At 36.2% G+C, this 15016-nt stretch overlaps 3 protein-coding genes across 3 annotated transcripts; 1 reads left to right on the top strand and 2 right to left on the bottom strand.

The window, feature by feature from the left end:
* Positions 1-3097: 3097 nt before the first annotated feature.
* Positions 3098-7296, bottom strand: LOC145602574 (succinate dehydrogenase subunit 7A, mitochondrial-like). Its single transcript, XM_081658763.1, has 4 exons — positions 7087-7296; positions 6891-6959; positions 4529-4631; positions 3098-3592 (listed from the first exon to the last, which is right to left on the bottom strand). Exons 1-4 carry the CDS (start codon positions 7138-7140, stop codon positions 3534-3536), a joined length of 285 nt encoding a protein of 94 aa, XP_081514889.1. The 5' UTR covers positions 7141-7296; the 3' UTR covers positions 3098-3533.
* A 3050-nt stretch (positions 7297-10346) lies between these two features.
* LOC145602620 (uncharacterized protein At5g50100, chloroplastic-like) lies at positions 10347-12544 on the top strand. The gene is made up of 8 exons (XM_081658798.1): positions 10347-10569; positions 10681-10826; positions 10912-11019; positions 11430-11486; positions 11587-11652; positions 11744-11804; positions 11911-11954; positions 12311-12544. Exons 1-8 carry the CDS (start codon positions 10434-10436, stop codon positions 12347-12349), a joined length of 657 nt encoding a protein of 218 aa, XP_081514924.1. The 5' UTR covers positions 10347-10433; the 3' UTR covers positions 12350-12544.
* Positions 12410-15015, bottom strand: LOC145602601 (UDP-glycosyltransferase 74B1-like). Its single transcript, XM_081658785.1, has 2 exons — positions 13715-15015; positions 12410-13282 (listed from the first exon to the last, which is right to left on the bottom strand). Exons 1-2 carry the CDS (start codon positions 14351-14353, stop codon positions 12542-12544), a joined length of 1380 nt encoding a protein of 459 aa, XP_081514911.1. The 5' UTR covers positions 14354-15015; the 3' UTR covers positions 12410-12541.
* Position 15016: the final 1 nt, after the last annotated feature.

Here is a 15016-nt window from a genome sequence, read left to right as displayed (position 1 = left end):
GGACTGATTTATGTATGTTTGTTTTTTTACCAGAAAATGTCAGATTCAAATGACATGATGGTGACAAATTCAAATGAAACAGTTGGGAACCAAAGATCTGATGATAGTGATGAGGCAGAAATTTTGGAGAAGGCTCCGAAAACATGGCATAAGAAGAAGAGAGCGGGGAAAAAACCAAAAGCCGAAAACAATGGAGGTAAGAAGAAAAAAACCTCTGATGCTTGGGATCACTTTTGCGTGCTTGCAAATGATGTAGATCATGCTAAATGTGTTTATTGTGGAACAGTAATTGGTTGTAAAAGTTTAAATGGAACTAATGGCATGAAGAGACACACTGAAAGGTGTAAAAAAGCTCCATTTTACAAAGATAAAACTCAAACAATCTTAGATTTTGAGTCTAGGACACAGATTAATACCGATGGGACTGTTCAAACTGTTAGTGTTCCTAAATTGTGGAGATATAATTATGATGAGATTAGAAAAGCACTTGCTAAGATGTTGATTGTAGATGAGCTGCCTTTTGCATTCGTTGAACGTGAAGGTTTTCGTCAGTTTTGTAAAGTTGCTTGTCCTGAATTTGTTACTCCCTCGCGTGCTACAATTACAAGGGAGTGTTATGGTCTTTTTATTGAGAAAAGGAAGGAGTTAATGAACGTTTTCAATAATTTGTCATCTAGAGTATGTCTTACTACAGATACATGGACATCGGGTCAAAATTTGTCATATATGTGTCTTACTGCTCATTTCATTGATGATAATTGGAAATTGCATAAGAGGATCATTAACTTTTGTCCTGTTGCTGGTCATTCTGGGGAGCTTATTGGTAAATCTGTTGAAAAATGTTTGTTAGAATGGAATGTAAAGAGGGTTTTAACTGTAACAGTTGACAATGCTAGCTCAAATGATTTGGCTATAAAATACTTGAAAAAAATCTTTAATCTTTGGGATGGGTGTGTGTTGAATTCTGAGTTTTTGCATATGAGATGTGCCGCACATATTTTGAATTTGGTTGTCAAAGATGGCTTGAAAGATGTGAATGTGTCTGTTTTAAAAGTTAGAGCTGCTGTGAAATATGTGAGGTCTTCTCCTTCTAGGCTTCAAAAGTTCAAGTCTTGTGTTGAAGAGGAGAAAATCACTTCCAAAGGTCTTGTTTGCCTAGATGTTGAAACAAGGTGGAATTCCACCTATTTGATGCTTAAGAGTGCTTTAGTGTTTAGGAAAGCCTTTAAGAATATGAAAACAAAGTTCTCTCCTTACACTAAAGAGCTTATGAAGCAACCGGTAGGGGGTGCTCCGGATGATGAGGATTGGGATAAAATTCAAAGTTTCTTGCCTTTTCTTGAAATTTTTTATAATGCTACTTTGAAGTTGTCCGGATCCCGTTATGTGACGGGAAATACTTTTGTGGAGGAGATTTATGATATTGGGTACACAATATATGACTATGTTAATGACCCGAATGATGATGTTAAGAAAATGGCAATGCAAATGAAGTTGAAATTTGACAAGTATTGGGCAAATGTTCATAATATTAATATTTTGATGTTCATTGCATTGATTCTTGATCCTAGGAATAAGATGAAGTATACGGAGCACATTGTGCGTAATTCTTATGATGTTAGTAGTTCCTATACTTTGTGTCAACGCATTCAAGATGCATTGAATTTATTATATGAGTCTTATGCACAAAAAGTAGAGTCATCTTCTTCTAAACTTGCCTCTACAAGTCAAAGTGAAAAAGGTGGACAAGAGCAAAAAAAGGGTCTTAACAATGTATCTCGGTTAAGGGATAGTTTTGTAAGGGAAAGTGGTAATGATTCATCTTCCAAAGGAATGACCGAATTGGAAAAGTATTTAGGGGATAAATTAGAGCCTAGTGATGTAGATTTCGATATTTTGGTATGGTGGAGTGGACAAGGAAAAACATACCCAATACTTATGACTATGGCTCGTGATATTCTTGCTATTCCGGTTTCTTCCGTTGCTTCCGAGTCCGCTTTTAGCACGGGAGGACGTGTTCTAGATTCCTTTCGGACTTCTTTGAGCACAAAAATGGTAGAAGCTCTTGTTTGTGGCCAAGATTGGATGCGTAGTTCTAGTGTCCCTATTACTATAGAGGAAAATTTGCTTGAGTTGGAAAGTATGGAAGAAGAAGGTGATTTAATTAACTTTATCTATTACTTTATTTTACTATGTTATACATAATATATTTGATATGTAATTATTTTTTTGCATTATTTGGTTTTGTAGGAATTAAAGACTTGGTTTTGGAGCAACCAACAATTATTATTGATGAGACAATTGAAGTTTCGGATCTCACAAGTGAAACATGACCTCCAAGCTTATTTGATTTGCATTGTGGCTTTGTTCTATTATTGTACTTTGTAATTTGTGAGTTTGGAATTATGTAACTAATTACTTTCCCTAAACTTTAGCTTTTAATTAGTACTTTAATTATGTTAAGACATGTATTTGAATATGTTCATGCAGATTTTTACAAAATTAAAAAAGTGCAGCAGGTTTCTTATAATAGGCAGCAGGTTTTAACAAAAAAAAAATAAAAATAAAGCAGGTTTTTACAAAAAATAAAATCTGAAAATCTTGAATTACAAAAAAAATGCAGCAGGTTTTTTATTAAAATAAATTAAATTACAGCAAGGATAAATAGTTAAATACATAATATTAAGTAAAAAGTTAATTTAAAAAAAAAAGAAAAAAAGATCCGGGTACCCATGTCCCGACCCGAATAATCCGGGTACCCGAAACCCGGGTACCCGGATTATTCGGGTCGGGACATGGGACAAGCTATCAAGTACCCGAAAACCCGGGTACCCGGATTTTCGGGTACCCGAAAACCCGGGTACCCGGATTTGAACACCCCTAGTCGCACATACCAGTATAATTAAGGCCAAAAAAGTACTCAAATTTACTAATGTTACCCATTATGCAATTGAATAAGATCTGCACAGAGAGAAAGTTATGCAACTCAACAGAAATGTACACTACTTTCAAAACAAAAAAAGCAAAGATTTTAGTCTGAGAAATTTTTATAAATAGTCGTAGGACTTGGTGACTTGAAATTTTATGGTTAATATGCTGAACAATTGAACATAGCAAAATAGATTAGACGAAAATAAAACATTCAACATAAATCATGAGTTCACCTTTAGCATGTAACACAGCAACGGCCAACAACATAAACCTTAGTTTGAAGCTGTGTTCCAAGCTGCGTTAAATTGCTAGCAATAATAGAAACCAGAAACACGTTCATTCTGTAATTTCTTTGGCAAACAAGCAGTAATCAGTTCATCCAATACTTCAAACCGGAAAACTATTTATGATTGATGTTGGAAAAAGCTGTAAATTTCAGAATACAGAAAAGAACCTTAGTGCCAAAGAATTATGTATGCTACAAGCAGTTGAAGATGACTTAGTTGGGCCTACTTATTCAGGTACTAATAGCAACCAGATAGCACCAGCCATAATCACAGGAATGTAACAAAAAAACTCATGCTTGATTTTGCACTTCAGCATTACTGCTTCCTGGAGTCCTCTCGGGTAGTAAACCTAACATAGAGCTCGTAGATACAGCCTACAAGCAAGACAGCAAAAGGCACTTTTAGGTTAGAGCGCAAGATGAAGCCAGACCAGCAAACTCCAATGACAGCATCACATTAACTCGCAAGAAGACCAGGAAAATGACTTTTTGACAGATATTTGAGAGTTCCTTTCAGTTGGTAAGAATGGTCCCTGATTTACATATAACTACTCGGAAATGCACAAAAATCCTAGGGAAGGGAAGCCTAAAAGAACCAAGCGCCTAAATAAGCAAGAAGCAGAACATAAAAGTGAGTGTTCAGATGCCATTATCCAGAGTGGCGATTTCATCATTCCAAAAGTTTGCATTGCCACCAACTCTATTTACAAGAGCAAGGGTACCATAATTAATCAATTATCTAGTCAAAACTCAACCCAATCCTATCTCCTAAGCCAATAGTCTAATAGTAACATTAATTTAGAAGTAATAATGATTAAAAAGATGACACAAGTTAAAAGGTCATAGTGGACTATATTGTTTTAATAACTTTCAAGTGCTTACAAGCTCTGAAGCTCATTAATAAAAGTCTTCGTCTTCTGATTTTACCAGTTTAAAATTAAGAACAATTGTTCTAAAACAGATTATAACAATCAGGGAGGGGAAAATTTCAGGTGCAAGTGAAACAATAGCAATCTTAACAACACGGAAACAGCCACATGGCTTTGCAGCATAAGATTTAATACAGTCAGCCAGTTAACACACTCATTCAGATTTCAGATAGTAAGTAGTGCACAAGTCATTGTTGCTTATCCAACATTATTTGTCACAGGCTCACAGCAGCTTACCACTGCCCCCCCCCCCCCCCTCCCAAATAAAAAAAAAAATAGTAATAAAAATAATATAAAGACCAAAATAAAGGAAGAAAGAAAGGAAAAATCCCAAATAAAACAACAGCACGTCTCAAAGTACTTGTAGAAAGCAGAAGAATACCAGCCATAACAACGATCGTGAGAACATCTCCTGCTTTTTTAATTCTCTTTACAGTCTGTGTACTCGACTTGAACCGGCTCAATGCTGGGTCCTTTTCCAAGAGCTGTGAGGAGATTAGATAACTAAATCAGTATGCAACAGAAAATAAATGCTCTAAAGTTCTTCAGCAAATTATAATGGATATTCAATCCTTCTAGCCATAAAACTTCTACAAATAAAATGTTGTAGATTAATACCTTCTAGCATATCAAGTTGATGTGTTATGAAAAAAGCATAGTTGTAAACAGGCTTTTTTTTTCCGTCGACATTGAAAATAAATAAATAAATAAAAAAACTAACAAACTATGGCATAAGTTAGGTCACTAATCAGCAACTGACAAACACAAATTCAAATGACACTCAAGAAAAAATAAAAACTAAGCACAAGAAGCAGAATTTTGGAAACTATTGAGCGTCAAACAATCTATTAAATTTGTGCCTGATTTCTTTTCCAACAAAGCTAGATTAGTTGTTTTAGTAAGTTTTGAGATACTCGAAACAGTTTCCTAAGGTGTCATTGTCATATAAATAGGCAAATATAGGATTGACATGAAAATAACTGCATAAACAAGACAAACTGTGAGACTTGATCAAAGATAATTTACATCAGTGCCAGTAAACCTGCTATTCTAGTTAACGACAAGGTCACAAACCAATAACAAGTCAAACACCATGATAGTGTATAAGGTAAATCAAAATTTTCCTCTAAAGCAAATTATAAATCATATATAAAAGTCATTCTATAACATTAATGCAATAGTAAGTGTAAATTAAGATATCAATTTAATATGAAGTATTATACATCCCTACTTTCTTTTAATTATTCCATTTTAAAAGTGCACATTTGCCAATACACAACTTTCCCCTTTAATATCAACTTTGTTGCTAACTCCCAATTAGTACAAATTATAAAAAGTTGATTTTATAAAAATATACGTTCAGTAACTAACAAGATCCAACATGACTAATTTCTATGTACTTCATAGATAACTAATTAATGATGGTCAAAGTGAAGTATGTAAATTGTGTCAAAAAGTAGGTCACGTAGTACTATCAATGGAATAGCCATTTCAAAATCAAAGACATATATAAATCCTAGTCCACAATTCCAATTGTAGTTTCCAACTTTCCGCTAGATACAACTTACTCTTGAGTCCAGTCTTGAGACTCTTGACAAGTACTTCATATAAGAATTGTTAATTGAGTTAAATTTGGATGAGGGGGAGGGTTAGATATTATTCTAAGGGCAGGATTACTGCCTTGATTTTTAAAAAGAGAGCCTCAAGAGCCAAGACACCTTTCATGGAGTCACTTAACTCTAGAGTCTGGACCATATTAGGTAAGGGCATCAAGAAGAATCATGTGAACCAAATCAAACGCTTCTGTTATTCTCCGTTTCCTGGTCCATATTAAATATAGATTGCTAATTGAGGTAAAGAACTACAATTCAGCAACATGATAGCAAGTTAATGTTTCATAATGGACAAAATGTTGTCAAACTATTTAAAAGTATACTAGTGAAACCTTTATGCCTAGAGTCAATGATCCATGCACCTATGCCTCACACCTTGCGCCTTAAAATTGACATAAAGACCCTTTGAGCTCTAGTCACCAGTATATACTGTGCCTTTTAAAGCAAGCTTATCATTGCTTATGATGCTAATTGAATTGGCTGAAACTTGGTAATGATCTTTATGTTTGATGATCTTAGTGTTTGAGTTTCTCAAGCCCCATTGGCTACAGCGAAGCAAAGGATGTAGAAGCTTGGGTTAGCCTTACATAAAAGGTAAAATCTAATGAACCCGCCATCTAGGGCGTTGAATGGAAAGGTCTGTTCAGAATTTTTTTGGATACCGGAGTGTTAGAGTGTTGGACATACCATGGAACAAACAAGCAAGCATGGCTGTCTCTACAGGTTCAAAACACCAATTATGCAAGTACATTCCTAAATAATGGTACTGTCAAATAAGAGTATGAGACATATATCAATTTACTAATATCACTAATTTTCCAAAACCTAATTTTCCGTATCCTCGTCAAACCCTCCAATAAACATCTATGATGTAACCAATTTTATATCCATGCTAAACTGTTAAAAATCAATAATTGTAACTAAAACCCAATTCAATTCAATTCGAGATTCTACAATCAATAGCTCCAAATAATACCCAATTCAATCAATTTCACACAGCAGCAACTCAGCAAGAAGCTTATTAGACCTGATCAATCAAAATTTCTAACCAATTATTAATTTCATAAAATGATCCACGAATCTGAAGAAATAACAATATTGATTCAAAATCAAAGAGAGAGAGAGACATACAGCTTTCTCACGCTCGCCGAGGTCGATGTGGAATTTCCGGCTTGGCTGCGCGAACAAACTCTCTTTCCCCTAATTTCCAGAAAAGTTATTTGCAATGAAGATTATGAATCGCTCAACCCATGAATTGCATTTGATTATAAAAAATTAATAAAATTGAAAAACTAGGAAAGAAGAGAAGGATTGAATTGTAGATTACCTGAGGATGAGATCGCAGATGAGAGAGAACTGAAGATTTGAGAAAGGACGCCATTGATGTAGTTGAGCTTAAAGCTTCTTCTGGAAATGGTAGAGACGATGAAGGAAGAGTTGGTGAAAGTTTTCAATTTGTTCTTCTTTTTGTTCGGTTCATAAATTATTACTCACACGAGTCAGTCCGCCCCGTTGTTGGCCCTGGATTTGTTACGACTTACGAGTACTATTCAACTACGATTTGGAATTATTAGAAGTAAATCGCTCAACACAACATCATCAGCAAGACAGCGACATAAAAATTGAAACGATATTAACTAGTATTTACAAGAAATAATTTTTTTTCTTTTATTGGTGTTTAAAGAGCCACAAGTCCGAGTGATGAAAATCGATTCCAAGATCACTTAGAGCCTGGAGGCTGGAGGGGAGCTCTAACTACTTGAGTTATACCTCATTCTCACCAGAATAATTTTCTAGCATTGATAAAAGTTAATTAGGTAAATGGTGTTAAAACTCAAAAGTCTCAAACAAGCACTTTAAGAACATTGAAGGAGTATTAGGAAACGTAAAGTTTAAATATATTCGGATGAGAGTTGTGCATAGAGATCAATTCTTAATACGGGCATGAGCATAACAAGTCGACTTGTTCAACTTCAACCAAATAATAAAACACCTAAGCATTATTAAAGGGACCTTCCAACACGGCCTGACTTAACATATGCGTTAGCGCTGTGCCTATGCATCATAAACCTTGTGTATGGAAGCATGGGCAAAGCTTAGTTGAGGCCTAAAAGGGCCATGGCCCTAGCCCCTAGCAGTGTTTCGTCTTACTAATGATTTGTCCTACTTACACTAATTGAAGTAGCATGGATGCAGATTAGACCTACCCCCTCCTCAATCGCGCTTATTATACCAGCCCCCCTCCTCAATCAAGTATGACTTTACCCTTGTATGGAAGACTAACACGAATCTAATATCGCACAACTAAGGCTTCACCGCTTCCACCGCCCCCTTATTCTCACTCCCTGCTCGCCGGCGACTGGCGCGCTTCGCCGCCTAGCCGTCGCCGGCGAGCCCAGCCTTCCTTTTTTTCCCCTTCCCTGTTTGTTTAATTTTCATTTTTTGGGTTTGTGGTGAAGAATTGAGGGTTTCTCTTCGGTGGTTCCGTTTGTTTGGGTTCATCGTCAAGTGTTTTGCGGCTTGCCTCAACAAATCAAGAACCAAAGGCTAGTCTTAACGCCACCGTCGAAAGGAATTTCGTTAATTAATTCTCGGCGGTAAAGGTGAAGTTAAGGTTAGGGTTTCCTCGCGTATCCACGGTTAGGGTCAGTGAGGGGTTCTTCGTGTAGCCGTTGACGATTGTTCTCGGTGTTGGGTTGGATTTCTGCCGGTGAGGTTTTCAGGTTTCGTTGCCTTTCCTCTGTTCTCATGCTAGTTTGTATGCTGGTTTTCTTTAGTTGTTATATTTTAGTTTTGGTTTAGTTGATTTATGTTGTTCTTGTTTAAGTTATTTATTTTGTTGCTTATGTTTCTGTTTTTTTAATAAGTCTCTTTCTCTACTTGGACTTGAGTTAGTTCATGAGATAGAGAAGCATAAAGTAGTTCTAGTTATGGAGGGTTATGAAGTGTTGTTGTTCTTGGAGTCTTGTTGGTTGGTTTTAGGGGTTGTAAGGATAAACAATCCCTTGCTAGTTTGGTTGGTGACCCTTTTAGTTGCTTGTTCGGGGTGGGATCGTGTTATGGGAGGTTGTCATGTTGCATGTATGGCTTCCCTCTTTGATAGTTTGGGTGCTGTCTTCTGTGTTTGTGCTCTTTTCCAGAGGCTAGCGGTATTTATGCAAGCAAAAAGTATCCCCTGCATTTGGAATTTGCAGGAAGAAGGTAAGTTTGAGGGGAGAGGTTTGTTCGCCTGTCCTGTTGCTTCTTGGTTGCGGGATGATTTGGGTCTTCATTCATTGACTATCATCCCAGTGTTGGTGTTGGTGATGACAAAGACAATCATCATTAAAAATTACAATCTTGAAGGAGGCTCCCCATCTTTAATGTTTGGGGTAAGCAAAGTCCTCCATTTTCTTGCATTCTATATAGGTAGAATTGCAGGAAAGAAATCTGCATTTTGGTGTAAGGTTTCACTTGGTAGAGCCGTGGAAAAATTCGGCTCTCGAGGTTTGGCTCCCGGACTCTTAGGAGGTGGCTATGCTCTTCAATACCTAGGAGTGGAGTCATGTGATGGGTCTTTTTTCCGGCAACAGGGTGCTTTCGACTTTCGGGTGTATTGTCTCTACACTACTTCCACCGGGATTTTGCATAGGTCTTATAGCAAGTTTCGGTTCCCTTCTTTAGTGTTCGCTTGCATTATTTGTCCTTCTCCAAGGTGTTGGTTCGTTTGGCAACTTGTGGTCCATGAAAAGGTTTTGGTCAAAATCTTTTGGTTATCCGAGCTCCGAGGTATTTGGAATGATGTACAAGGGTGTAATCATTCACTTCGTTTTCCCTCCAATGGTTTAGCTAAATGGGTTTGGTTGTTTTTAGTTGTTTATTTTAGATCTCCTAGGTTGTAATTTGTCCTTTATTTATGAAGTACTCATTGTCTAAAAAAAAAAAAAAACCTAAGGCTCCGTGGCACAATAGGTGAGCCAAATCAGCATGGCGCATGGCCTCCTCCTTTTAAGAGGAAGTAAATTTCTAGGGTAAAATGTCTCACAACATAAAATAATGTAGTAAATGTACTTGGAAGAGGGAGAAAGGAAGAGAGAGATAGAGAGAGTGAAAAAAAAAGGTGAGGTAGGACCCACCTTTGGAGTCAGAAATGGTTTCACGTGCAAAAACGACAAAAAAAAATTGGGACCACAACTACTGAGAGTATATTTTACACCACTGAGGATTTTTATAAGTACCACTAAAATCGCATTAAGTACCACTGGGAGTGTATTTTGTACCACTGAGATGTAATAGTATTATTTGACAGCCTAATTAGACATTTGAAACTTTTTTTAAATACCACTAAAATTATATTTTGTACCACTGAGAGTGTATTTTGTACCACTAAATCTAAACTGACAAAATTTAAATTCTGCATAAAATGACTAACTTACCCATGTGAAACAATTCTAAATCTCTCTCAACCCTCCGTTTATATAACCTCCTCCTTTTAATTGGGCCCTTGGCACACAAACTTTTTACGTGGATCAATTGTTGCCACGTTACACAACCATAGGCAGCAAAAAAAAAAAAAAAAAAAAAAAAAAAAAAAAAAATCATAAAATCAATTCATACACCATAACAAATTAACAATAATAACAAACCATCAAAGATCCCCCGAAAAATCAGTTTTTCCCTACACAAATCTCAAAAATGGCGCTGAGAAATGCAATTTCCATAGGAAGAAGACGAGCAAACCCAGTATTACATACATCAGCAGCAATTTTTGCAACTTCAAAGACTCCCTCTCATTTCCAACGTTCATTTCCTTTTCAACAAACCAATCCTGGTATAATGCTATTTCATTTGTAAACTTGATTTTGGAATGAATTTGATCATTACCCATGAAATTACATTGTAAATTCTAACAGAAATGATTGTTTTGATGGGTAATTTAAAGCTTTTCGACATTCGATTCGTGCTATTCAAGATACAACATTGAACCCAGTAACACCCAACAAAGATGAAGAAAAGAAGCAAGATTATGATCAAAATTGGAAAATTAAAATGTTGTATGATGGAGATTGCCCACTTTGTATGAGGGAGGTATAAATAAAATTTATTCCATCAATTTATTTATTTATTTATTTATTTTAATATAGAATTATGATGACTTGAATTGAACGATTAGGTGAATATATTGAGAGAAAGGGATAAACAATATGGAGCTATCAAGTTTGTTGATATAGGTTCTGAAGATTACTCACCGGAAGAAAATCAAGGCCTTGATTACAATACTGTAATTTCTTCATTCCCCTTCTCTCCCCCCCCCCCCCCCCCTCATTTAAGTAACACAAACTTTTAAATAATGAACATCCGTTATAAAGTGACAATAAAATGTGCAAAAGTTACACTAAAACGCACAAAAGTTACCGTGACATATATAAGAGTTATTTATGCTTTATTGATAAATTTGACAAAAGTGACACTAAATTTGACAAAAGTGACACTAAATGTGACAAAAGTGTACCTGATGTACAGTAAATTACTGAAAACTGGGTGTATACAAAAGTTTTCCTTTAAGTAATTGAATGTGATTTGCATCATGCTCTCGAGTGTAGGATATAAACGCTAATCTTTATTTACGGAAATTGCAATAAATACTCGAAAGTAACTGATGTTATGTTGTTTTCTTGCTGACTTACATAGGTTATGGGTAAAATTCATGCCATTCTTGCTGATGGAACTGTAGTAACAAATGTTGAGGTACTTTACTATTGCTAATCAATAATCAGTGATGTCTGAAGTGTGATTTGGTATGGCACATTTTACTAACATAGAAACTCACTGATAAAATTGACTGCAGGCTTTCAGGAAACTGTATGAGGCTGTTGGCCTTGGATGGGTTTACGCAATCACGAAATTTGAGCCTGTAAGTCCTCTGCATCATCTTTTCTCAGTACATCAGACTATTTACTTCTACATATTGTGTTAATGCTAGTTGGGAATTATTTCTTGCTCAGGTTGCAACTATAGCAGAAGCAGTTTACGGTGTATGGGCAAAATACCGTCTTCAGATAACAGGTAATTCATACTAACCTATCAATATTACTCCAAGAGTGTTTTATAAGACCTAATTTTCATAATTCTTTACATTACAGTAATATATACTCCATATTTGTAATTTCAGGCAGGCCGCCTATAGAAGAGATCCTTGCATCAAGAAGGAAGAAGGTATACTCTGCAGTCAGATCAATGCTTTGAATTTAATAGCATTTTCATTATAGTACTCCATATCTTAAACGCAAACGCTTTATCAATTTATCTTGCATTTTTTATACTTCAATATTCACATCCCAATATAATATTTGAGAAAATCCTACAAGTTTATGCCATCTTAAGCTATAAACATCATAAAATGTCGAACTTACTGCCTTTGCGTGTGTGGGTGTGTGTGTTTTGACAATCACTTCTATTTTTGTAAGCTGTCTTGTTTAAGTAGCTCTTATGGTATCTGATTTCCTGCTAAATTAAAGTAGATTTATTCAAATTCTGCCCTCCGTAACTAGACCAACTTCTTTTCCCTACAGGATGAAATGTGTAATGACAGCAAATCTTGCAAAATGTAAAGATTCCAAGAGCTTGAGGAATGATCAGGATGTCTAAACAACACTTACCACTGACAATCCTTGCAGTCAAAAGCAGTGAAGCACCCCACTGTATATATAAAGAAAGCTCTATATTGTAGATTCAGATGAAACTTGAATCCATATTGTACAACTAATATGGCATATTCGAAGTACACATTAATTATTTACTCTCTACTTATAGCTTTGTGCTGCTTTTTTTTTCTGCAGCGTCTGCAAGAACTTGTCTATATTTGACTCAGAACTACCGCCTTTGCTTACTGTCCTAACAGCTTGCTTACACCAGCTACAAGAATTTTTCTTTATTTCTTCGCTGCTCAACCCTGCTATAACCTCCCTTACACTTCTCTCTATTTCTTCCCGACTTACAATGCCTTCACTACCCTTTTTAGCTCTCACTCCCACTTTCCAAACGTCCTCCATCATCTTCGCATTCATAGGCTGGTCACTCCATTGAGGGATCGCTAGCATAGGCACACCAAGACTCAGGCCCTCCAACATTGAGTTCCACCCACAGTGTGTGATGAAACAGCATATGGCTGGATGGGCTAGCACCTCTAACTGATTGCACCATGATACAACTACTCCAATTTCATCGTTGAGTGATGAGAGAAACTCGGGAGGTAGCTTCGTATCTGATTCCCTGAAAACCCAAAGGAAAGGGCTTTCCAAGTTTTTCAAACCCCAGGCTATTTCTTCTACCTGTTTTCCTGGTATCTCTGCCATGCTTCCAAAGGAGATGTAAATTACTGAGTTAGAGGGTTTTGTGTCTAGCCATCTTAAGCAGTTTTCTGTGGCTTGATTCCAGAGACTTCCTCCATATTCTCTGTCCTCCATTTGTTGTCCAAGGTATGCAGATGGCAACATCGGTCCAACCATCATCAATGGCCATTTCTCTGACATCGCCTTTTCTATCTAGAAACAAGGAACCAAAAAAACAAAAAAACAGAGAAGTGAATTGGAAACTCTTTAACTTCTGCAGACTGCAGTATCAACTACTCTACCTTGTAAATTCTACGATATTGATACCAATCTAGCAAGTCAGATGTCATTGTTTCAGCTAGAATCTACAGCTCAACCTTTCGACTTCATAAGATAATAACTAAGATTGATAATTTAACCTCTTCTTCAAAATTAGTCATGTTTAGATCAGGTTATTACTTCATTTGATCCCAAATTACTGGAACTTTTTCGATCCTCTTTTACCACTGTTAAGAAACCTCACTTCATCTCATTATCACATTTGCTTATATTCATACTTCATTATTTTTCTTAAAAAAAGTATTTCTGATAGTTGGATCAAATTACAGTACAGTACTACAGTAGACTACATTATCACAGGCATACCTCGGTTTCCAGTTCTGCAAATGTATTGATAAAAACCCAATCATTTTCCTCCAGAGTAGAAAATTGCTCCATGATTGATCCAAGATACTCGGAAAACTCCAAAGGGTGCGCGATGAAACTAGGCAAGTCAGAAGGCTGAAGATCAGGAAGTCCCGGCAAAACCAGAGGAAAACTATCAGGTGTCAGAGGCAGAGAAAGAAGATCATGATGAAGGTACCAATACAAGGAGCAAACAGAAGCAGAATTAGTCAAAAAAGCAGCTTTACAAACTCCCATTTCCTTAGCCACATCAAGTGCCCAAGGCAGTAAAGAATCGTAAACTAAACAGTCAACAGGATAACAGGAGTTACTGAACTTCTGAATCAACTCAGTAAGTGACTTTGAACCTATGACTTTGAAAGAGTTTAAGTAGGCTTGTAGACTTGAAGCTTGCTTGAACCCACCTTCATCGAAACCATCAGAAATGGGCTCAATGGTTATACCAGGGGCTTGGATGGCGGAGGCAGTGTAACGAGTGGTTGCAAAGGTGGCTTTGATTCCTTTCAAGGCCATAAGCTTGGTGAATTGTAGAAGGGGGTTTATGTGGCCTTGTGCTGGGTATGTTAGTACCATGACATGCCTTGAAGTTTCACCCTCCATTTCTATGCTGTTTTATTTGACAGTATGAGTTTGTTACTTTTCTTCTTGATCACTAGTAGTCCAGTACCAGTCATGTATTTTATCTAAACCACCAAACTTTAGCTCAATTATTTCAACACTTTCTTTAACTTGACTTTTCTTTTTCCTTTCCTTTTCTTTTCTTATATTTTTGTCTGATAACCAGTCAAATGTGTTATTCTTGATGCTGATGGATAATGAATTCACTGATGCAGGCCATTCGTGACTATGATGTGTACTCTCTCGGTCTCTAAATAAAAGTCTCATTTGCTTTTTTACACAAAACTTTAGGAGGAAAAATACTCCCATAGATTGAATGAAGAAAAAAAAAAGATAAGGTCTAGATTAAAGGTGATTACAAAAGCAAGATATATATATTAGTGAATAATTGTTAATAAAAATGAACATATATTACCTCCGTTTCATATTTTTTTGCAACTTCTACCAAAAATGAATACTACACATTATTTGCAACTAATGTGATCTTTCTTTTTAAGGTTGTCATTTCTCACTATCTCTCTCTTCATCACATGCGTTCCTATTTTTCTCTCTCTATCTTACACTCACAAACAAATTTTGCCTAAGACTCCGTGCACCCTTCAAAGTCGCAAGAAATGTGAAATAGAGGTCGCCAAGGTGAATTAT

This window comes from Chenopodium album, chromosome 2 (assembly GCF_948465745.1).
Source record: "Chenopodium album chromosome 2, dcCheAlbu1.1, whole genome shotgun sequence".
Classification (NCBI taxonomy): domain Eukaryota; kingdom Viridiplantae; phylum Streptophyta; class Magnoliopsida; order Caryophyllales; family Amaranthaceae; genus Chenopodium; species Chenopodium album.
This window is presented reverse-complemented; position numbering and strand designations above follow the sequence as displayed.